Below are 23,398 nucleotides of genomic sequence, written 5' to 3' on the forward strand. Positions count from 1 at the left end.
CCAAGTTGGTTTATTTCACCAGCAAGCTAGTTTATTTCACTAGTCCTTCATTGGATAGCTGAGTCATTGTAGGCAAATCACTTACCCTTTCTATGCCTCGATTTCCTGCCTGTTGGACTTGTTCCACCCTCAGCCTGGGCATTCTCCTCTGCAAGAGGCAAACAGTAATATCTTCCCTACCTGAAAGAGGTCACCATCTGCTGGATGACTTTGTGGGCATCTGTATTCTGGAACATGCTGTTGTAAATATGTTGTGATTACTATTTATTTAAACATTCTTCTGGATAGTGAGCTCTAAGAAGGGGGAACCCTGTCTTTTCCACCTCTCTTCTAGCATTGAGTGCGTATATTGGGAAGCAAAGTGAAGATCATTTTTAGCCAAAAATTTCTGTGGCGAATTTTCCACAGTCATTCACTAATCCTGGACTCAGGATGAACTTTTTACAGCAACATCACGGTAGGAAAGGGGGAGACCAGGGATCGGGGAAGCTAAAACTAAGCGCGCCAGAATGAGATTAGCGATGGACCAGGAACGAGCTTGGGCTGTCGCTGTCAAGGGGACGTCGGTGGTAGAGGTGATGCAACTCCAGGCTCCACTTCGACCGGTGTGCTGTTTCATCCTAATTCTTGGAATTGGGTTGAGCTCCCTGGCGTTCTGCAGAAGTAACACGGCTGCCAGCGGCGCCCGGGATTTCCCACGAACGCAGAGAGAATAGCTCTGGTTCGGCAGGCGCCCCCCAGCGCCCTGCCGGAGACAAGGCCCGGGCCGGGTCAGCCCAGGTGGGGGAGACGCACCTGGCCGAGGCGTCTGCTGTAGGCTGGGTAGAACCGCGGCAGCAGGGGCGGCGGGGAGGCATCATCGTTTATCGCAGGCAGAAACGTGGATCTGCACGTACGGAATCATCGAAAACTCCGTCCCACAGGGGGCAGAAGTGTGCCTGGCCCTCATGGAGGCAGTTGTGGGAGGTTTCACCAGGTAAGGACTCCAAGGCGGCAGTGCCTTGTGCGCCTTCTTTAAAAAGCGAGCGTGATGTTCTCACCACAGGTTAGGGAGCAATCTCGATGGCACAGGAGGGGTCAACACACTCAGGATGGCAGAATGACCAGCAGGAGACTGGATCACTGATACCCAGGATCCTGAACTCTTGAGTGTGTGAGAAAGGGAACGGAAGCTTATGCCGTTGCTATTTTGGGTCTTAGTTATAGGAGAATTTACAACCTGTTGGCCACGAGTTGTGCACAGCGCTATGGAAGCTCTGAGAAGGAATGCTTACATGTGAAAACATTTATTTTGATCCTCTGTGTGTATGTGTGGGCCTGTTTGTGTGCATGTAAGGTCAAGGGAGTGGGGATTTTTGAGAAAGTACGATTTCCCACAAATGGTGCAGATGGTCATTTTTTCATTGCTTTCTGGAGTGTATAGGTTTTTCTTTACCAGAAGACCTCTCTTACTGAGTGACTTTTGTTTCCATTTAACATTCTATTATAAAATTGAATTACCTACATCTATATCAGCTGGAAGAAAGGGAATGTTGTACCCCCAGAGCTGTACACCCAAGGGGCAAGATGAAGTTGGTTGTTGTTCCTACATCTTTTATGTTTAGTCACAGCTTGGATGATTGTGAATTTTCAGCACCACTGGGCAAAATGAAGACCATGCAAGCTGTAGGCAGGCACTGAGGGTCAATTTATTTACCACACGTTGTAATCAAAACAGGAATACTCTACCACATCTGGAGAGTCTGTACCATCCTGCTCCAGGTATTAGTTACCTCTGTATAGCCACTGTTGTTTTTTTTTTTTTTTTAGGTATTGAACACAGGGCACTTAATCACTGAACCACATCCCCAGCACTTTTTATTTTATTTTTATTTTGAGACAGGGTCTTGCTAAGTTGCTTAGGGCCTTTTGAAGTTGCTGATGCAGGTTTTGAACTCACAATCCTCCTGCCTTAGCCTCCCGAGACTCTAGGATTACAGGTGTGCACCATTGTGCCTGGCTTGAGTTTTTTGTTTTTGTTTTTGTTTTTAAGGAGATATATAAGTCATTTCTGCTCTACTTTAGTCTGTTTTTTCACTCATAACTGTATACCCAAAATTTTATTGTCCCTATTTAAAATTATGTGTAGAGCTAATTAACTCAATACAGAAATTATTCTTACAAATCAACAAGACAGGTAAAACAACTGGTCAAAAAATAAGGCAAAAACTGACTTCTTTAATGGTCCCAGTCAAAGGCTTTTCTATATCCAGGTCTTTGGGATGTTTCCTCCTACAGTGTCCTGGGTGAGGCCCAATGACTTGCTTTGGCCAGTGGGATGGGAGCATCTGCGCAGAGTAGAGATTAGGAAAAACATTTGAGTCTCTCCTTCCTCTCTCGAATCTGTGCCACTCTCATGAACATCAGCCTGAGCTAGCCTGATGGCTAGAGTCCCAGGGAGTTGAGCCAATGTGGACCAGCCAATGCCATCCTATGCCAGCAGCCACTAGTGACTCACCAGCTGACTGAAGATTCTCGAGGGAGCCCCGCTGAGATCAGCTGAGCCTAGGTTCAGCAAAACAACCCTGATGACCTCTAGACCATGTTTTAATCTACTGAGTTTTGGGGGGTGGTTTGTTACTTAGTAATACTTATATAGATAAAAATAGGAAAATGAACTATAATGGCAAATAAATAAATCTAAAGATCTTCAATTTTATTTATGAAGAAATGCAAAACTCAAACACTGAGATAATATATCAAATTAGTAGTCATTAATTTTGATGATGGCATGGAGGAATCAAGCACTTCTGAGAAGGAGTACTGGCAATAGTTAGTAGAGTGCATGGCACTTGAAATGCAGTTCAATCTTGTCTGTCTTCTGTGATTTCTCACTTGCAGAAGCAGGAAAGTTATAGGCTCCATTCCCTAGGCTCTCTGAGAGCTAGATTTCTGGATGTGAGTTGCATTCTGCTGGTTACTTGAGCTCTGGAAGGCAGAAGAGGAAACCATACTTTGCTGCTTAAGTTGGCAAACACTGTCAGGAAAGTGACCCCCTGGTTGTTTTGGTTTCCTGACTAGCAGAGACAGCATGCTTAGAGAGTTTATGTAGGTCAAGGCAGCAGCTTCCCAGTTGGGCAATGACTTTTGGATTGAAAACGTAATAGTTCTTTTTGAAGCTCAGGCCTGCAAGCATGGCTCTTGAAGTCAACTCTCAAAGTTCAACGTAGATTTGTTTTTGAGCCTTCCCAACAATGCTGCATTCCATCCAGTAGCCTGTAACAAAACTTCCACATAAGCTGGGTGGAACATATACTCTTTTCAGCTAGCTGAACTGTAATTGATACAGTTATCAACATAAAAAATGCATAGATCCTTTGATCCACTTCCAGGAATTTATCTTCCTAGGAGCTTATCTTTCAGTTGTTCACAGGACACAGAGGTACTCATTGCAGCACTATTTATAACAACATCTTACAACCCCCCAGAAGCATTCTAGATGTCCATAAGTAGGAAACAGCTTAGACAAATTGTGGTACATCTAAATGACAGAATGTTCAAAAGAGTACAATGCTATGCGACTATTTAAAAAGAATGAGGTAAATCTTTTAAGAACTAATAAGAAACAATGTCCAAGATGCCCTAAGTTTAAAAAGTCACAAGAGTATGTATTATATGTTCCTATTTGGAATAGATTGGCTTCATTTGTAATATTTTAATTATTTTCCCTATGAGCAAGTATTATTTTTAGAAGCTCCAGCGTTACACCATATATAACCTTATTCAAGTGCACAGATAATGCCTTTAAGGTATAATAAGTGTAGGCCCTGTGCACATGTCTTCTGGGGTTTATGAGTTAAGAAATAGTCACTGCCCTCCAGGACTGTGAAACTTCTACACATATAAATAGTTCTAATATAAGTAAACCGTGTGATAATTGGTAGGAAGTGTCAAACAAGAACAGGGTAGGAGAAAATACATTCTCTGGAAGAGGCTCTGCTGGCCTTGGAGATTGTGACAAGAGTTAATTATTATCAAGTGCTCTCCATTCCTTTGGTCTTTGAGGATTTTCAGCATTTTTTACTTACTGTGTGCCTTCCCCCATGTTAAGTGATTTAGATGCATTATAATTTTTTTAATGTTCCCAGCAACTCTATGAAGGAATAGTCATTATCTCATTTTTCAGATGAAAAAAAAAAAAAAAAAAAAAACAAAAACTAAAGCATAGAGATATTAAGGGACCAGCCCAAGCTGGACTCAGTCCTGCCAGACCTGGAGCCTGGGCTCTCAACCACCATGCTGTACAGTTAGATAGAAGGATTGCTGTGTGTGGATTGGAAGATGGGGTTGTAAAGGAGAGCAGGTGGCTAGATAAACACAATGGATTTTTTTTTGAGCATATACTACGTCCAAGATGTGGTGCCAATAATCCTTTTATTTTGTTTGCCTGATAAAACTCCCGTCTTGAATAAATCTAACTTCCCACCTGCTCTGTACTTGATCAGCTGACCCTGGTAGAGAAGAACACAGGACAATGGACTTCAGCTGACCCCTGGGTTACTCGAGATCCAGCTGCATTTCCCGGTTCTGGTGGTTCTCAAAATGTGGGTTACCAGCAGCACCCACACCAGTATCCCTGGGAACTTGAGGGAAATACAAATTCCTAGGGGAGAGCTAGGACATTATTCAATGGTTTTAGTTGTGCAAGATGATTAAGTTCTAGAGATCTGTGTACAGCAGACAGCCCACAGTAAATAATACTAACAATGCACCTAACGATGTGTAAAAAGAATGGTCTCATGTTAAATGTCCATACCATACACATACACAACCCCGCCTCCCCTGAAAAAAATAGCAGGGCTGGGGATGTAGCTCAGTTGTAATACCCTTGCCTAGCATATATGCGGCCCTGGGCTGGATACTCAGCATCACAAAAATAAAAAACAACAACAAAAAAAGAGAGAAACAAAGGGGCATGAAGAAACACTTGGAGGCTTGTTAACCACTGAAGTTTCATGGGAGTATGCACATGTCTAAACTCATCAACTTGTATACATTCAGTGTGAGCAGATTTTTGTATATTAATTACGCTTCAGTAAAGTCTTTAAAGAAAGAAAAAAGAAATGCAAATTCCCAGACTCCACCCCAGACCTTCTGACTTAGCCTCAGGGCTGCCTGGCTGCCTGTGCTTAACAAGCCTCCCAAGTAAGTTTGAGAATCTCTGTTCAGGCCTCCGCTCTCCTGATATTTCACACTTCTTTCTACCTCCTTGAACCTCCACATTCTCAGCTGATTGACGAGAAAATAGAAGCAATCAGAAGAGGCCTCTGTTTCTCCTAGCATATCATCTCCCCAGCCCCGGCTCCTTGCTCTTCCATTCTTCATTTCCTCTTGCATCTTAGGGTGGGGACTGTCATGTTAACAAATGTTTCCCTCTGTACACTCAGAACTACTCCAAGTGTGGACTTTGGAGCAGTGGTGGCACGGGAATTTGCTGGAAATCCAGACACGCAAGGTCCTCAAATCAGAATCTGCATTTGACAAAACTTTCAGACAGATAGACTCAGCTTAAGAAGCACTAGGTCCCGGTTCCCTTCCTCACCCACACAATGGTCTCTTTCTTCCTCATTACCCCTCCCCACTGGATCTTTCTCTCAGCATTCACACTGTAAGCTCCTCCATTAAAGAAAATACTGCCCCACATGGTGACCCACAATTCTTTCTATTGCTTCATTTTTCAGCTCCAGTTCCAGTCTTCTTGTTCACTCTTGAACCTGCTTTGATCAGACTTTTGCCACATCACCAAGACCACACTGGGGGGCTCCCAGAGCCCATGCTGTGAAGTCGTCAGCTTGGCCTGCCCATCCCTGACTCACAATACTGCTCCAGCTGGACATTCCTCCCCTCTTTACCATGTGGGCCAGCACCAGCTTCTCTTCATCCCTCCTTCCTTCCTGCTACTGCTTTGGTCTCTTTGCTGGTCTTCCTCACCTTCAGGGGCCCACATTCTGTATCACCCTGGGTTCAGTTCTAATCAGCTTCTCCTTGCTCATGCCTTTGGTGATCTCTACTCAATGTCATCTCTTCACAGAATCCTGAAGCTGCCTCTCCCACCCAGACCTCTCCTCTGAGCTCCACCTCTTCTAGACGGCTACCTTCTGGGCTCCTTCACATGGACCTCTGAAGGGCAGTTCACACTCTACCAACAGTCAGACCCACACTGTCGACCTTCCTCCACTCCAGATTTTCCTCCCAGCAGTTCTACCCTCCCATTTACTCAGGTCCAAAGACTTAACCCTTTCTCTCTCATCCACATTCACTCGTCAGCAATTCTTGTTGATTCTACCTTCAAAACACATCATCCTGATCTTTCTACCCCATCATCCTGGGCCAAGTTGCTCTCCTGTCTCTCAGTGGTTACTTCAATGTCTTCCTAGGCAGGCTCTTTGCTTCTGCCCAACATCCAGAATGATCTTGCTATTAAAACAACAAACAAAAAACCACCCAGGTCAGATTTAATCACTCCTCTGTTCAAAATCCTCAAATGACTTCCTCCATGTCCCCAGAAGAAAACGGTTCCAAAGGGCCTTATGCACTCCAGCCCTGACCTCATCCTCTGCCACTCTCTCCCTGCTTACTCATTTCTGCCATGCTGGCTTCCTTCCCCTTTCTCTAACACACAGCCACTGTTGGCTCTGTCTGGAATGTCTTCTCACCGCTTACAATGTTCTCTGCTCAGCTGTCACTGACCACTACCCCCGTGGCTCTTTCTGCCCTTTCTTTATTCTCTTTGCACTAATCACCACCTGGTATACAGTCCCCCAGTCTGTGGTTTGCAGGCTGTCTCCCCTTAAAACTGGAGTTTGAGATGAAACTCGATTCTCTGCTTCTGTTGGTTGGTGGAGTCTGTGTAAGGTGCAGGCCTCTGCAGCAGAGAAAGCCCGTCTTCTCCACTACCACTGAGTGGTGAGTTGCAGATCTCAGTACTGCATCTGTGTATGGGGGCTATGCCCTCCGGTGTTCAACAGAATCCAGCAGCTTACCACCAACTTCTCTCCAGGTTCTTGTCTTGCAGATCTGACGAATGAAATTCATGGGACAAAGGAAGGCAACAGTGAAAGGAATAGGATTTATTCAAGTGTAAGAATAGAAACAGAAACCTCACACAGGCAAGAGGAGACCCCTGTAGCAGTTGCTGGCTGAGTATGCCAACCTAGGGGTTTATACAGCACATAGGTCAACACTATTGGTCCAGACTGATGCTATTTGGGGTTTAGAAATGTACTAATGCTATTGGTTAACCCTTGAGCCTGAACTTCCATTCAGGTTTCCCCACTTCCATTTTCCTGCTGCTCCCTAGGAAATGGGAGGCTGAGCTTGTGGGATCATGGATGTTCCAGGGTTCTGGCTCCAGGCATCCACACTGTACCCAGTAGGGCTGCCTGAGTGGGACAGGTTGACATGCCCTGGCTTGCCTCTGGCCCTGGCTTGCCTCACCTCAGGCCTGTGCCGGTATGGCTCATCTACACAGCTGTAGCCTCTGCTCACCACCTACATTCCAGCCAGCATGGGCTGCTACTCTGTCACTCTGGGACAAGGGCTTGGCTTTACCCTGACCACAATGAGGTGAGATCTTATCCTGGCTGTCTGGTGCTGAAGCCTCCATGCCTGGCACACAGCAGGCATTCAGCATTTGATAACTGAGTGAACATGGATGATCCCATTTAATCCTTGCCACAGGCACCCTGTGCGATAGGCACTCTTATTTAGAGATGAGGAAGCTGAGATTTACAGACAGTGGAGTAAATTCTCCAAGGTCACTTGATTAGCCATTGGCTGGAGTTTGAATCCATAGCACATGCTGGTAAATAAGCTGTGCTGCTTCTTTCTTTTCTGTGAAAAATCTATGAAACAGTAAAGCCCTGTGTAAGAGTAATTACCTTTGCTATTTTTTAAAATGTTGATTCAAATGCAACACATACACATACACACCAGGGTGTTCTTAACCCTTCAGAGCTTGGGAGGAAGGAGAACAAGATCTAGTTTACAGAGGACATTGTGTTGGCTGAAATGCCTGCAGAGATGCTTAGACTGATGTGTTCAAGACAGAAATTGCACAGAAGCAGAGTTAGGTGGCTGATAAATGTCATTATTCTCTAGTTCCTTTCTTAGGAATGCCTAGGTCTGTTTTCATTATTACCTTTCTAAGGGATGGTTAAAGGAGTTCGGATTCTGCAAATGCTGAATGATGGGTCTAGCCATATGTGTCAAGCAAATCTTTCCTCTCACAGCTAATGTCAGAGGCCAGGCCTCCCCCATCTCACTTTTTTCTCAATATAAACCATATCACCATTCTAGTTGAATCTTGACCCCTTCTGCATGTTGCTGGTTTATGAAAGCAATTTTAAAGTGTAAGACTATCAAATAAAATTTTACATTAATTCGTTATTACAGAAAATGTGATATACATAGTTCATCCTCCTCCCCCTGCTTGGCCCTGACATTCAGTGTTTTACCTCTCTTTCTCCTTACCTTACCAGGCCTTTCTTCCCTTATTAATGCCTATAAGCAGGAGGTATTCCTTCTGCATCTGCAGCTGAGCCTTCCCAAGGTTTCCTGACCCCATTCCCCTGCCCTGCAAGAGGGCCTGATCGCTGCTTGTTTCCTTCCCTTCCCACTGGTGGGTCCTCCCCTCTGACCAAAAACATGCTGTGCTCTCAGCCCCTCTGAAAACAATCTACTGCCTTCTCCAACTACCTTATTTCTTTCCTTTTATTACCATTTGACACATCCAAAAAGATTACAGGCTTGCTCAAGCCCCTGCATGCCTCGAATGCCTCCCAACCATTGCCTGCACCTGGCGAGCACCTCAGAGCCATTTCCCCTCTCCGTTTGCTCTTGCTTTCAGTTGACTCTGACAAAATCCTTCTATCCTGTCTTTATCCTATCTTTAAAAGAACCCCCAAACAACCAAAATGTCTATATAAAAATCAATATGCACAATATGATGGGGCTTTACATATTTATTAAAAACAAAGTTCACAGAGTTTTTTTAAGAGCATAAGGATTTGGTTGCCATATAAAGTTGGAAGGAATACCATATATACAGCCTCACCTCAACCATATGCATTTAGACAGACTGGGAGAAAATAAGAGTGGTTACAACTAGCTGGTGGAACTGTGGGGTAATTCTGTTTTTTCCTTTACTACTTCCTATATTTCCTATATTTTACAATAGCCTTTTTTTTTTTTAAAGTCTGGGAGAATACAAAGGACATTTTTCTGGTCTGCCATCTGCTGGTGAATTCCAGCAATACCCCAGTTGAACTGCATTTGGTGCCTGCTCTGCCTTTTCTCATCACCTAAGTTCCTTTGTTTAGTTCTCATGTTTCCTCCTTTCTTCCATTTTTTTTTTTTTTTTTTTTTTTTTTTTTTTTTTTGGTGCTGGGAATTAAACTCAGTGCTTAACCACTGAGCCACATCCTCAGCCCCTTTTTAATATTTTATTTAGAGACAGGGTCTTGTTGAGTTGCTTAGGGCCCTTCTAAGTTGCTGAGGCAGGCTTTGAACTCATGATTCTCCTGCCTCAGCCTCTCGATCGACTAGGATTACAGGCATGCGCCACCACTGGCAGGTATCATGTTTCTTTAGTCTGATTCTGCCATTTCTTGTTCACTTTGTAATCCCTTCTCTATCTTGTCTTGTAACAATTTCTCATATAATTTTTTGTAGGTAATATATGTCAGGTCCTAATTATTTCCAAGTGATTGAAGTCCTTACCTATTAGTATCTCTTGCTGGAAATTTTGAACCTGATTGAGCTTCATTATGTGTACTCATCATGGAGAGGGTGACAACCCTCATGGAAGTGGGCCTTAGCTGAGTGGCTATAATAATGCACTATATATATGCTATAACTAATGCACTGGTGAAAGCTCAGTAAGTTATTTGAGATGAGAGGCACGAAGAATCACCATTGGCAATCACTGGCCGTTGGCTGAATTGGCAGGAGCTCTCTGGCAACTATGTGGAGGGCAGATTTGAGGACAACAGGACTAGAAGTAGGAGTAGTAATTAACAGATTGCCGCAATAGTGCTCTGGGATGAGAATATGGGTGCCTGAGCAGGGAGTCACAGATGGCACAGAGTGGACTCACAGATTAGCGAGCTATCCAACAGGCAGAACTAACCAGGACTTCCCGTAAAGGGACCCCAGATTTCCAACCTAGATGGCCTGGTGAGCTGTGGTCCTCAACTGAGGCAGTGAACACAGTGTGAATTTGAGTGGGTTATGGACAAAGTTAATGATGAGAAATTAAGTGTAAGGCAGTCTTAGCAAACCTATGTAAAACTGTACTGCAGGTAGTAGAAAAGAAGGGTTGAGAGAGACTGGGATGTTCCTGATATTAGGATGCAGCTGAAACTAGAAGAACGGATGACAGCATCAGAAGCAAGTGTAGAATAGGGAAGAGGAACTGGGAAGAGAAGCTGGAGCACACCAGCAATTAAGGGACAGACCCTAATAGAGGAGCTCATGAAAGAGACAGAGAAGGAAGAACCAGAAAGAAAAATCCAGGAGTGAGTAGTCACAAGTGGCAAGAGTCCAGAAGGTAGAAGGGACTGATGATTGGAATTTCAATTGATTACTGAATAAGATCAGTAATATAAGGACTAAAAATTCATTACTTGATTTGGCAGTTAGAACATCCCTGGTATCCTCACAGTGCCTAGTTTGCACAGAGTAGGGGTAAGAAAGCCAGACTGCAAGGGCCTGAGTGGCACCTAAGAGTCCAGGGTACCAAGGATAGTCTCTTCTTCAAAGGAGTGTGTATGAGGAAGGGAGCTTGAGATTTAATAATAACTAGAAGAGGCTGCATGGTACAAGAATCAGAGAACAAGAGGAGATGATCTGTGCAGGATGCTTAGCATAGAATCTAGCATATAGTAAGCTCTTGATAAACACAAATTGTTACTATCATCCATTCATTAACCATATAATGTATTAAAATTTATTAATATATTAACTTTCCATTTTATGGTTATAGTTAACAAAGATGACAAAAATTCCCATCCAAGGTGCTTATATACCAATGGCAGACAATAAACAAAATAAATAACTCAATTTACGGGGTATATTTGCTAGTGGTAAATGCTAAGGAGAAAACTAGGGGAAGACAATATCAAATGTTGAAGAAAGGAATGAAATTGGAGATAGGAAGCCTGGAAAGTCCTCACTAGCAAGTTCACTTGTAGGTAAAGACTTCAAGGAATTGAATATAGAAACTATAATTAGGAAGTGAGGGAATAATTTTAACTATCATCATTGCAACAGCATCCTTAATATATTACTATTACAGAGATACATTGTTATCATCTATGATTACTGTTCTCTTTGCTATAATGAACATTGTTATTATAATCATTGTCATCTCTGGCTGCTGAGTGGTTTTACTAGTGGTAGTCAAAGTTTATGTCAAGGTCTGGGGATATAGCTCAGTTGGTAGAGTGCTTGCCTCGCAAGCACAGGCCCTGGGTTCAAATCTCCAGCACCGCAAAAAAAAAAAAAAAAAAAAAAAAAAAGTTTATGTCATAAAGGTACAACTAGAACTACTGGGAAACAAAAGTGTAACATGATGTGTTAAAATCATTGTCCAGTTTGTAATGGCAGAAGCAAAGTGACAAATAGTAGATGATGATACATGTGAGAGCTGCAAGTAAGATGCTGCTGTATCCGTGTTTCAGAGGGAAGGAAGGCCAGCACCGGCTGGGCTGTGGACCCTACCTCACATATGAAACAGCCACACTCAGAATCATCTTCAGATCCAAAGGGCACTGACGCAGATATATCTTTGAAGCAACAGGAAAATGGCCCTGGCATCTCAAATCAGCACATCGGCAGAGTGTGTGATTGAGAGGACTATGTTTCTACTAGAACATTTATTTACCAGTTAGGGATAGGAATTCACCAATGCCATCTGGCAATAGTTAAGAGGAACTAGAAGTTCTTGCTATTTACCAAGGCAAGCACAATGCTGAGAATAAGGTGGATGTGTAATAAGTACTTGCTGAATTGCACTGAACAAGAGAATTAAATCTTGCTCATGACTGATGCACACCACTTTTTAAGTCTAATTTGGATTGATAATTATTCTTTGCAACAGAGAAAATGGTCAAAAAAGAAAAAGGAAAGGGGAAAACAAAAGAACACAAAAAGAGTCTGAATGCCTGAGGATTCATCCTATCCAGCTATTTTTAAAAGTGATACGAGTATATCATTCCTCAACAGTCAGAGACTGCACTGGCTTATGAAAGGGGACATAAAATGTAACTTGAAGTTTTAAGAACAGAACCTCATTAACTCAGGTTAATGGAAATTTTTGGAAACATCTTAATTGCATTTTCTAGTTGTATTTATTACTTGAAGGGGATCAAGAATTTGTCTATTAAAACAAACAAAAGTTATAAAGTTATAAAGAACATTATACAGATTAAAACTTTATAACTTAACTAGCAGTACTTTGAATATAGAAAAGTTTTCATTAATTCCTTACAAATGTCAGTTTAGACAGATATAAGCATTTCCTTCCTATGAAACCAAAGTGTTGGATCACTGTAAAAGTTTATGAAGGAAGAAGCTACATAGGCCAATTATGTTTTATGGTCCAAGCTAATAGCAATTTATATTATATTTTTGATGTTATCATTGCCTTACCATATAGCATTTACCATAGTACATTTTCATAAAGGTGTATATGTATATTCATTCATGTTATATGCTTCTCTAAGCATTCTAGAGATTGTCTTCACAGACATTATCTAATTCTACATTAAGGGTAGAAAAACAAGAAATTGGATTATGGAAAGATTGAAATTGTGCTCAGGATCCCATAACATGTCAGTCATGGAGCCAGGAACTCAGATTACTGGTAATCCAGGAAGTCCTCAGCAGGAGAGGAACATGCCAGAGGGAAGGCAGGAAGAGAAGAAAACATCTGTTACTGAATACTTTCAGTGAGTCTGTCAATGACTTAAGAAGCAGGATATTGATTACCACATACTTTATTTTCTCCTTTTAGAAACATCCTTATACCATCTCACTGTGGTCAAAGCCCTGAAGGACACCAGCTGTCTTTGTGAGCTGCTGAGCCAGGGTTCCGGATATGTCTGCAGAATCCTTTAGCCCCAACTGCATGAGAAATTCAGCACAAACCAAGTGCTGACCTGCACAGGCCAAATGCAGGGCTGAGGGAAGACGAAATGACATGGACTTAGAACATGACCCCCTAGAGTAATGCTGACCTCATTAAGTCAAGTGCACCCAACAAAACTTTTGGTTCATTCAGTGATAAGTAGTTTATACTTTTTAATCCAGCCCCATGATTTCACCTATACCGAATTACAGTATTTTTTTTTTAACTTGATTGGGCTGAAAATATTTTTAAAGATAACAAAACCAGTTGATAGGATTTAAGAAACTTTTCCAAAGCAATGGAGCAATGAATGAGAAATAGGAGACTGGTCCCACTCATTCTCACTCCTGTGTGCCATTCAAATGCAGTTTCAATGGTATTGAAATTTTTCTCAATGTTTTGTTGATTCTTTTTGGAAGTAAAAATCACCCTGAATAAGAAGCACATGACAAAAAGAAAACATGCTGACCAAAATTCCCATTCTAGGTGTCCTGAGAGTTCAAGTTCTATGCCTGAACTTGAGGAGCTAGACTGCATCCCTGCCTGCACTAGTAGCAAGTCTTTGAAGCATAAAGATCCCAGTAAAGCCTGGCAGAATGGCCTTTGACTCATAGAATACTAATTAGAGGGTTTAATTCTAAAGTCCAAGCTTAAAGTTAAAGCTCTGAGTGGGGCTGGGGATGTAGCTCATGGTACCATGTACTTCAAGCAAGTAGCCAGCACTCAGAGGCTCTGGGCTCAATTCCCATCACCAAAAAAAAAAAAAAAAAGAAAAAAAAAATTAGCTTTGAGAATATATTCCTGAGTCCTTGCCCTTATCTATATACCACCTCCACAGCAGGTGTCCTCATGAATTAGATACAAAGTGCTTTGAGGGCACATATTTTGCAGTGGTTTAAAATAACAGAAAAAAGGGCAGTGGTAATGAGTAGTGGTCATCATTGTCATGACAATAGCAATAGTTTTATAGATTTTGCAAACAGAGGAAAACTTATTTTGAGGAAAAGTTGCTGAGCTACTGGAAGAAAAATATTAAAACCAATACAGGTGTGTGTGTGTGTGTGTGTGTGTGTGTGTGTGTGTGTGTGTGTGTGTGTTTTGTTTGTATTACCTATGTGGTACTGGATGTCAAACCCAGGGGCTTGTGTATGTTAGGTAAGTGTTTTATCACTGAGCTATACCAACCCCACGTCCAGCCCCAAACCAAAGCTTCTAATATAAAAGTAGGTGTATTGTTTACATTTAATACCTGATCGATTTCTTTCATCTTTAGAGTTGATGTCAGCACCCAAGGACAAGAGAGTCTGAACCGTGCTTGTATGTCCTTCCTGAGTGTTGAAATAAATTCATTACCACTGTGATGAGAACAAAAGAAAACCTTTACACACAAATTCTAGTGCATATTTGGCTCTTGTAAAAAATAGTCAACTGCTAAAACAAAATTTTCATACCTAAAGACTCAGTATATCACTCTCAATTATAAAACAACAAATAAATATCTTGGTAATATTTAATTATTAGGATATAGATGATCAATTTTGTAGGTTAAATTATCAATTGGGTTTCTGAAAATATAAGAAGTATAAATCTTATAATTTACATAGAATCCACAATTTCAAAATTTCCCAAACAAATTGCTATAATCGTTAGGGTAGAGATACACTATAAAAGATTATAACCTCTCATAGAAGAGAATTCTATTATGGGTAGCATTACCATTTTTATAGTAATTTTTTGGGGGGGTACTGGGAATTGAACCCAGGGGTGCTTTACCACTGAGTTACATCCCCATCCCTTTTTACTTAGAGATAAGGTTTCCCTAAGTCACTCAGGCTGTCTTCAAATTTGTGATCCACTTGCCTCAACCTCCAGAGACTCTGGGATTATAGGTGTGTACTGCCATGCTCATCCATATGTAATTTATACATTCTTTGTCTAGCCAGTGAGTCTATTAGTGTGAAGAGACCAAAATTAAGGATTCAGGTTTTATCTTTCTGTGGAGGGAACACTAGTTTTTTTCCTTTGGTGGCCATGAGAAAGGATCAGGAGAGAAAAAAAAAAATCCTGCTTTGAAAAAAAACACATAAAGGCAGGCAGTCACTAAATAATGTGTAGGTAATACATAAGACTCGTAGCACTTAAAATAGTTCTTTTTCTAGTGAAGAAGTTTTGCTTATCTTCATACATTGGCAATACCAGTGAATATAATTACTTCACTCCAGTTAAAGCGATCTTAACTTCTGAAATCCAATGTAAGACTAGAGAGCTATAAACTTCATGTGATGGATCTTTATGACTTTAACATTACTCTGGAAAACAAACAAGTTGGGAAGGAGGCATAAAGTCACATTTATATTTAAAGAGATAAAGGATTTTGGAATCAGGAACATGGGCAATTTCTCCATAGAGATGGAGCCAGACAAACCTAGAGCCACCCATCAACGGAATAAAGCAAGCCTACACCAGGCAAAGGCAACATCATGAGGACAAACCTACCTTAGCTGCAAAATGAAGTGCTGTGAGGTGGGTTGCTGTTCTTGTATCTACATCAACGCCAAGATCAGACACCAAGAATCGGATGGCTTCATCTTGCCCAGTGACTGCTGCCCTGTGCAGAGCCTGGGCCCCCAGGCTATCCTCAGCTGAAAAGCAAGCCTGGTAGACAGGAGAGAAGAACAAACATAAGAAGCAGAGAAACCTGGGTCCATATACTTGGTAACATTCTGGCAACACTTATTTACTTGGTTGTCTGTGTCTCTCTGGGCAGAGGATACAGAGCTTTTGTCTGATTCTCAAAGGACTCTAGCCATAACTAAAAAGAGGTTAAGTCAGTGTTCACATAAATACAGTTATCTCATACTATACAAAGGCACCATAAACATACATTGGAGAAAAGATAGGCTCTTCAACAAACGGTGCTGGGAAAACTAGAAATCTATATCAAGTAGAAGGAAACTGAACTATCTCTCACCCGGCACAAAACTCAACTCCAAGTGAATTAAGGACCTAGGAATTAGGCCAGAGATCTGTGCCTACTGGAAGATAAAGTAGGCCCAACTCTCTACCATGACGGCTTAGGAACCAACTTCTTCAATAAGACTCCTAAAATGTAAGAAGTAAAATCAAGAATCAACAAATGGAATTGTATCAAACTAAAAAGCTTCTTCACAGCAAAGGAAACAATCAAGAATGTGAAGAAAGAGCCTAAGGAATAGGAGAAAATCTTTGTCCTCTGCACCTCAGATGGAGCATTATCTCCAGGATATATAAAGAACTCAAAAAACTTAACACCAAAAGGCCAAATAATCCAATCAATAAATGGGCAAAGAAACCGAACAGGTACCTCACAGAAGGACAAATATGAATGGTCAAAAAATATATGAAAAAATGTTCAACATCACTAGCAATTAGAGAAATGCAAATTAAAGCTATACTGATATTTCATCTCATTTCAGCCAGAATGGCAATTATCAAGAATACAAGTAACAGTTTGGGGAGATAGCTCAGTTGGTAAAGTGCTTGCCGTACAAGCACAGGGCCCTGGGTTTGATCCACAGCACGGCAAAAAAAAAATAATAATAATAAAATAAAAAAATACAGGTAACAATAAGTATTGGTGAAGATGTGGGGAAAAAAAAAAGTTCACTTATACATTGTTGATAGGACTGCAAATTGGTGCAACCACTACGGAAAGCAGTATGGGGTTTCCTTAGAAAACATGGAATGGAACCACCATTTGACCCAGCTATCCCACTCCTTGGTTTATACCCAAAGGACTTAAAATCTGCATACTACAGCAACACAGCCACATCAATGTTTACAGCAATTCCGTTCACAGTAGCCAAGCTATGGAACCAACCTAGCACTCTATAACAGATGAATGGATAAAGAAAATGTAGTATGCATACACAATGGAATATTACTTAGCTATAAAGAAGAATGAAATTATAGCGTTTACCGGTAAATGGATGGAACTAAAGCTTATCATGCTAAGTGAAATACGTCAGCCCCACAAAACCAAAGGCCAAATGTTCTCTCTGATATGTGAATGCTAACACACAATAAGGGGGGTAAGGGAAGAATAGAAGTTCATTAGATCAGACAAAAGGAATGAAGGGAAGAGGGAATAGGAAAAAACAGTAGAATGAAGCAGATATAACTTCCTTAAGTTCATATATGAATACATGACCAGTGTAACTCCACATCATGTACAACCAAAAGACTGGGATCCTAATTAGAATAAGTCATACTCCGTGTATGTACAATATGTCAAAATACAGTCTATTTTCATGTATATCTAAAAAAACAGAGCCTACGTTCCATGCTATAGCATCAAAAGCACTGTAAGGGGCCAGTTTGTTGCTATTATTACTATCAAAGGCTATTTATTGAATTCTTTTAAAAATTTTTTTAAATAGTTGATGGACCAATACCTTTATTTCATTTATTTATTTTTATACGGTGCTGAGAATTGAACCCAGTGCTTCACACATGCTAGCCAAGAGATCTACCACTGAGCTACAACAGCAACCATATTATTTGAACTCCTAATTTGATAATTGCTCTGTGTACTTGAAATTATTTAATCCCTGTTGGAACCTCCTGAAGAAATGGAATTTGTTCCCATTTTACAGATGGGAACATGATATTCTGATGCTTAAAGAAGTCAAGGGGTACCATGTGGGGAACTTACCAGAGTTGGGATTCAAACCCAGGATCTGAATGATGCGTTCTTCTTATTCTATGATCTAAAATTTGTAGGAAGAACCAAAGGAATCAAACAAACCCATTTTTATACCTCATGCTTTTCAAGGAGTAGCCTGGCTATGTCGATGTGACCACACTGAATTGCATCCATAAAGGGGGTGACACCACAGTTGTCTTTGCAGTCTGGTTCATACTGACACCTAGAGCCAAAACCAACAGAGCGGAGAACATTTGCCACTTCAAACACAATGGACAGTTGATACTTGATCACCTCAGGTACACTGTGTGCCTTAAAACTACCTGTGATACTCTGGCATGTTCTCCCTCTTCTCCCCACCTCAGTATCTGAACTGAGTGCTGGATTTTCAGGAGCACATGTTGATCTTCCCCAGAAAACACCCTCCTGTCTGAGCCTTCTCTGTCCTGTGTGATGGCACCTTCTCTCTAGTTTACCTGCATCCTGACCGCTGCCTTTCCATCACTGCCATCCTTGCAACTCCTGATCTCTTATACCCAGCTACCCACATCTCTTAGCTCTGAAGTCAAACTACTCTAAACAATCTATATGCTTCCCTCTGTCTCAGCTTTCACTCCTTAAGACTAAGTCATTTGGCAAGGGTCTTCCAAAATTCTTCTGCCTTGCTCTGCCATTCTCCATAGTAACCATGGTCCTCCCTCCATAATGCAGTGGGCAGAGTCACTCCTGCTTAAAACATTTAACCGCTGCTCACTGCGCGAAGGATAAAATCTCAAACCTCGCCTGAACTCCAAAGACCAGAAGCATGTAGCACCTGCTTATGCCTCCAGGTTCCCCCAACCCTGGGCTTTCCATGCTTGCTTTTGCTTCCTGGTTCTTCCATTGTGGAACCCTTTCCTGCCTTGGCGTTCACTGGGCCTTCTGTTTGGAATATTACCGCCCCACTCTTCCCTTGGCCAACTCCAACGCATCCTTCACATCTCATGTGAATGAACTCTCGATAGAGGCCTCACTTCACCACCCCCTAATCTACACAAGGACTTGGTTCTCTCCTACTGTTCCATACTTTTCCTTTGTAGTATTACAATCTGTAATTCTATGACAATTATTTGTGAGATTATTCATCTGTACTTGCTTCCATACTAGCTTACAGGTTCCACTAGAGGAAGGATTGTTTATCATCCAGAACCTAACACACGAAGGTGCTGGAAAACATTTCTTTCTTTCTTTCTTTTTTTTTTTTTTTTTTTTTTTTTTTTTTGTTTTTGCGGTGTTGGGGATCGAACCCAGGGCCTTGTGCTTACAAGGCAAGCACTTTACCGACTGAGCTATCTCCCCAGCCCCGCTGAAAACATTTCTTGAATGAATAAAAGAAAGAATACTTATAAATCTGCAGACAACCAAGTATGTTCCAATTAGTAGCAGGCAAGCCTGCCACACAGCAACATTTTCAGGGCCCAGTGTTAAGTGCTTTTCTCTAATGACATGCTATTTCCTCAGTTCATTTCTTTCACTTCTGGCCTCAATTATCATTTCTATGTCCATGAGCCCCACATTGCTAATTCTGCCCCTCTGTTTCTCTAACTGCCTGCTTGAAGTTTTTGCTTGGATACCCTTAACATGTCTACAAGTGAAATTATCTTTTATCCAAATCTACTTCTTCGGTGTTCAATGTCTCAGCAAGTGGCACCTGTACCACCACCCTGAAAGTCATCCTAGACTTCCCATGGACACCTGAAAATCATCCTTAATGTCTCTGCTTCTCCCTCATTCGTGTATTTATTGTGGTGCTGGGGACTGGAACCAGGGTCTTGCATATGCTAGGCAAGCACTCTACCACTAAGATAGGTTGCAAGTCCTCCTTCATCCTCTTTGTTATTCACCTAAACCTGTAAGTCTACTTCTTAGACACCTCCAAATGTTTTTCTTCAACTCTAGTCATCTCCCCAGCCCCGCTATTATCATTTCTTTCCCATTTCATTGTACCAGTCTCCCAAATGTTTTTCGAAGCACCTTCCTACCACCAACCCCCACCCCCATTTTACAATCAGAGGATTGAAGATCTTTGAAAATGCTAATTTCTTGTTATCCCTTGACTTCAAACACATCCATATTATCTCACGTGCTTAGAATAAAATCTAAACTCTAACATGGTCTGCAGTATATATGCTCCCTTCACTGTCTAGGCTTCGGCATATCAGTTTCTCAAATGAACTAGTTTTTCCTGGCTCAGAGTATCCACAGCTGCTGACACCCCCATCTGGATGTTCCCTTGCCTCCAAGTTGCAGCCAATTTCTATTCCTTCCTCAGGTGAGAAATTAAGTATTGCTGGTGCTGAGATCCTTACTTGTAGGCAAGCAAGCCTTCCCGTTATTTGCTCCCCTAGGGATCCAGCAGCTCCTTGCAACACTCATCAGACTTACAGAGTTTGTCAGTCTTTCTTCTTGACAGTCTCTGATTCCATGAAGGCAGAAACCATATCTGCCTTGTATCTGTTGTAGCCCTTATATTGATTCAGGGCATAGGGCATAGTTTATAATGGACACTAAATGAATATATGCATGTTTGTTGAATAGAGAAATAGATGATTTTTCCCTCATATGTTTGCTAGCTATTTTGGTTTTACAGTCCGAGTTATCGGCTCGTGTCCTGTGTTCACTTTTCTTTTGCAAGCTTAATTTGTTTCTTAATCTGCTTGAACTTCTTATGTAAAGTCAATATTAACTCCTTGTTATAACAAACAAATATTTTCCTCCAATTTACTGTTTGCGCTTACCTCTCAAGAAGCACGTTTACTGCTTCTAAACGGCCATGCATTGCTGGGAGAAGAGAGTTGAGAATTAGAGCTTTTTAGTGCATACATAAAATGCTTCTTGGTTGGAGATGTAGCTCAGTGGTAAAGTGCCTCTGGGCTCAATCCCCAGCATCAAAACAAAACAAAACTGTAATGTTCTCATCTCTGATCTCTATTTTCCCAAATCCTCCATTCCCTCTGTGGGTGACTTGAATAAGCTGTTGGGCAGTCCTGGGTGAAGCAGGTTGCACGAGTGTGCCTGCATGCCCACAGAGCTATAGACTATACCTGCAGTGTGCAGAGGCGTTCTTCTAATTTTGCTCTCCGTCTTCCATGCATCTGGGCAAACAGTGAGCAAGTATTGGAGGATCAGAGGGTCGCCTTCTCTACTGGCAATATGGAAACTGTTCCAACCATCTTTGTTCTTCAGGAGTGGATTGGCTCCATGTTCTACAAGGTCCTGGATCACGTCAAGATTCTTCCTTGTGCAAGCCATCATCAGAGGAGTCCTAAGGCCAACCAAGATAAGCTGTCAAATAGAAGGCAGCTGAGACATTGGCAGCAATGGAACAGGACTTAAGGAAGTACACATCTTTGGCACAGATGGAAGACCTAGAGAATTCAGGGGACTGGCAACTCTGCCTGCTGTGAGATGCCTGGGAGAAATAACAAGAGTAAAATGAACATGACTAATGTGAACCTACAGCAGGAGGGTACCTGAGAGATGAACTGTTTATGAGCCAGGATAGTAATCAACTATAATAGAGCTAATAAAAGTCATAGATGATCCCCAAAACATAACCAGGTCTACTTTTCCACCAGAGTGGGGAAGATGTACTTAACTATATGGCTCTCTCCTGTGGTGGTGGTAATGGTTTTGCAGTGCTGGGGATGAAACCAGGCCCTACTGCTAGGAAAGTGCTCTACCACTGAGCCACACCCCAAGCCCTCTCCTACTTATTTAAATCGAATCATGAATCACTTGAAGGCAGGAACTTCATTGTGTTGTAAGACAAAGTCAATGAAACAAAAGGGGATTGGTTTGTGTGATGGTACAGTACCTTGATGGTGGTGGTTATACAAGGCTAGGCTTGGTAAAATCGCACAGGCTGTACTCACAGTGCATGTGTAACTGATGAAATTTGATTACTTATATTGATTGTAAAAATGTCAAAACTACAACTGGTGAAGTAATTTAGCTAGGTGAATAATCAGTGAATTGTGTGCACTGCTCATAGCTCAGCGATGTGAGCTATAAGCAGTGCACACAATTCACTGATTATATTTCATACTGTTTTACAAAGGAAAGTTATTGTCCTGCCCAGTTAACCCCAGGAGGGCAGGAAGGTTGTGTCAGGACGACCCTGCTGCTGAGCGGGTTTCTAGGGTGAGAACTAGCAGCTGAGAAAAGCTATCTTGTCGAAGGGGACAGACTGAAGAGGTACACTAAAATCTGATTCTGCCGGGAGTGGGAAGGCGGAATGTCTTTCTGGATCCCGGCCACCTACCAGTCGGCTTTCTTCAGGCTATCCACAGTTGCCCCTCGGGCCAGCAGGTAGCGCACGCAGTCCCGGTGGCCCATGGAGGCAGCTTCGTGTAGAGGCCGCTTGTAGTCTCGGTTCGCGGCCTCGATGTCCATCCCCCGGGCTTCGGCCAAATAGGCTAGGATGTCCCGGCGCCCGTTGCGGGCAGCACAGTGGAGGAGGGTGTCCCCGGTCGGTCCTTGGTAGCCTCCAGCCGCCTGCAGCTCCTCCTGCAGGGCGAGCAGCTGGCCTTCCTGCACTAGCCTGCAGAGGCGCCGCGGATCCTCGGGCCGGGCCATCACCCTTGGCCCCGCAGGAGTGGGAGGGACCCCGAGGAGCACCAGTCCTCTCTCAGCTGGGGCCCCGCTACTGTAGGCTGGGCGAAACTAAGAAGGGTCAGGGGATTTAGATTTCTGAACGTGACCTTCCTCCGCGACGCTGTGCCGGTGCCCGGCTGGGCCCGGTTGGGTTCCCGGGAGAGCAGCGACCCCTAATACCCTCACGCCACTCGTTCTGGATGTGGGGAAGGAGCCGTGATTCCCAGTACAAAAAAGGTGACTCCTTAACCGGACCGGACAGTCCGTGATGAGCACGTTTGTGGGCCGCTCTTGTTGGCGCGTTCCAGGTGCGCGCAGTAGTCTAGGCCGAGCCCTCGGCACCAATGCAGCTCCGGGTACGTGGATACATCTCTTGTTCTGGAGCTGCCCGCTGCACAGAAGTGACTTGAGGTCGAAGAGGTCAGGGTGTGGGGTGTGATGCTTTACCGACGAGCAGTGAAGCGACGGAGAAGCCCAAGCGGTCTGACCCTGACCCCGCACCCTACCGAGACAGGGGTAGTTCCAGAGGAAGCCGGGCCGGACCGTGGCCTGCTCTCCTCGGCCCAGCCCACACGGATCTTCCTCCTGCAGCCTGTCGGCTCACGTCTGCTGTAGGGATAAGTGTGGGGCTGCGGCGCGCAGAGTCGTCCCCTGTCCAGGCCTGACAGACAGGCTGCTGGGGCCGCTCACCGATGGGGTGGTGTTTCTATACTCCGCCCACTCCTCACCCAATCAGCTGCAGTACTCGGCTTCCTCCCCGCAGCTACAGCTGTAGCTCCCGCGGGAACCCAGGCAGCTCGAAGGAACTCTGGGAAAGTTTCCCCTAGCCTCTGCGCGCGAGCGGAAGCGCGGACAGGGCGTGGCTCTCCGGCGGAGGCCGCGCCCTTTGCATTCGTGAGTTTCTATTGGTC

At 43.0% G+C, this 23,398-nt stretch overlaps 2 protein-coding genes across 6 annotated transcripts in view; one reads left to right on the plus strand and one right to left on the minus strand.

The window, feature by feature from the left end:
• The window catches only part of LOC306642116 (uncharacterized protein), a 238,383-nt gene that overhangs the window by 45,219 nt on the left and 169,766 nt on the right, over nt 1-23,398 (plus strand). Inside the window, exon 3 of one of the 3 annotated variants that reach the window (XM_079107592.1) lies at nt 20,999-21,137. The exons of 1 other annotated variant lie outside the window; for it this stretch is intronic. In XM_079107592.1, the coding sequence (XP_078963718.1) occupies nt 20,999-21,001 (3 nt within the window). In that variant the 3' untranslated portion in view covers nt 21,002-21,137. Of the gene's footprint in view, nt 1-13,054; nt 13,166-20,998; nt 21,138-23,398 lie in introns of those variants that run through there. One more of the 3 variants, XM_079107591.1, reaches the window with a different exon arrangement.
• ANKRD16 (ankyrin repeat domain 16) lies at nt 1,855-23,306 on the minus strand (the record flags this gene model as incomplete). 3 transcript variants are annotated; one of them, XM_079107568.1, is made up of 8 exons in its annotated part: nt 22,156-23,305; nt 20,936-21,156; nt 20,630-20,672; nt 17,967-18,075; nt 15,665-15,823; nt 14,418-14,496; nt 13,037-13,220; nt 1,855-3,255 (listed from the first exon to the last, which is right to left on the minus strand). In XM_079107568.1, the coding sequence occupies exons 1-7, from the start codon at nt 22,467-22,469 to the stop codon at nt 13,063-13,065; spliced, it is 1,083 nt and encodes a 360-aa protein (XP_078963694.1). In that variant the 5' UTR covers nt 22,470-23,305. The 3 variants fall into 3 exon arrangements, with proteins under 3 accessions (XP_078963694.1, XP_078963693.1, XP_078963695.1); XM_079107567.1 differs by having other exon boundaries at nt 1,855-7,056; XM_079107569.1 differs by lacking the exons at nt 1,855-3,255; nt 14,418-14,496 and having other exon boundaries at nt 13,155-13,220; nt 22,156-23,306.

The sequence above is a fragment of the Sciurus vulgaris genome (assembly GCF_902686455.1).
Source record: "Sciurus vulgaris genome assembly, chromosome: 12".
Classification (NCBI taxonomy): domain Eukaryota; kingdom Metazoa; phylum Chordata; class Mammalia; order Rodentia; family Sciuridae; genus Sciurus; species Sciurus vulgaris.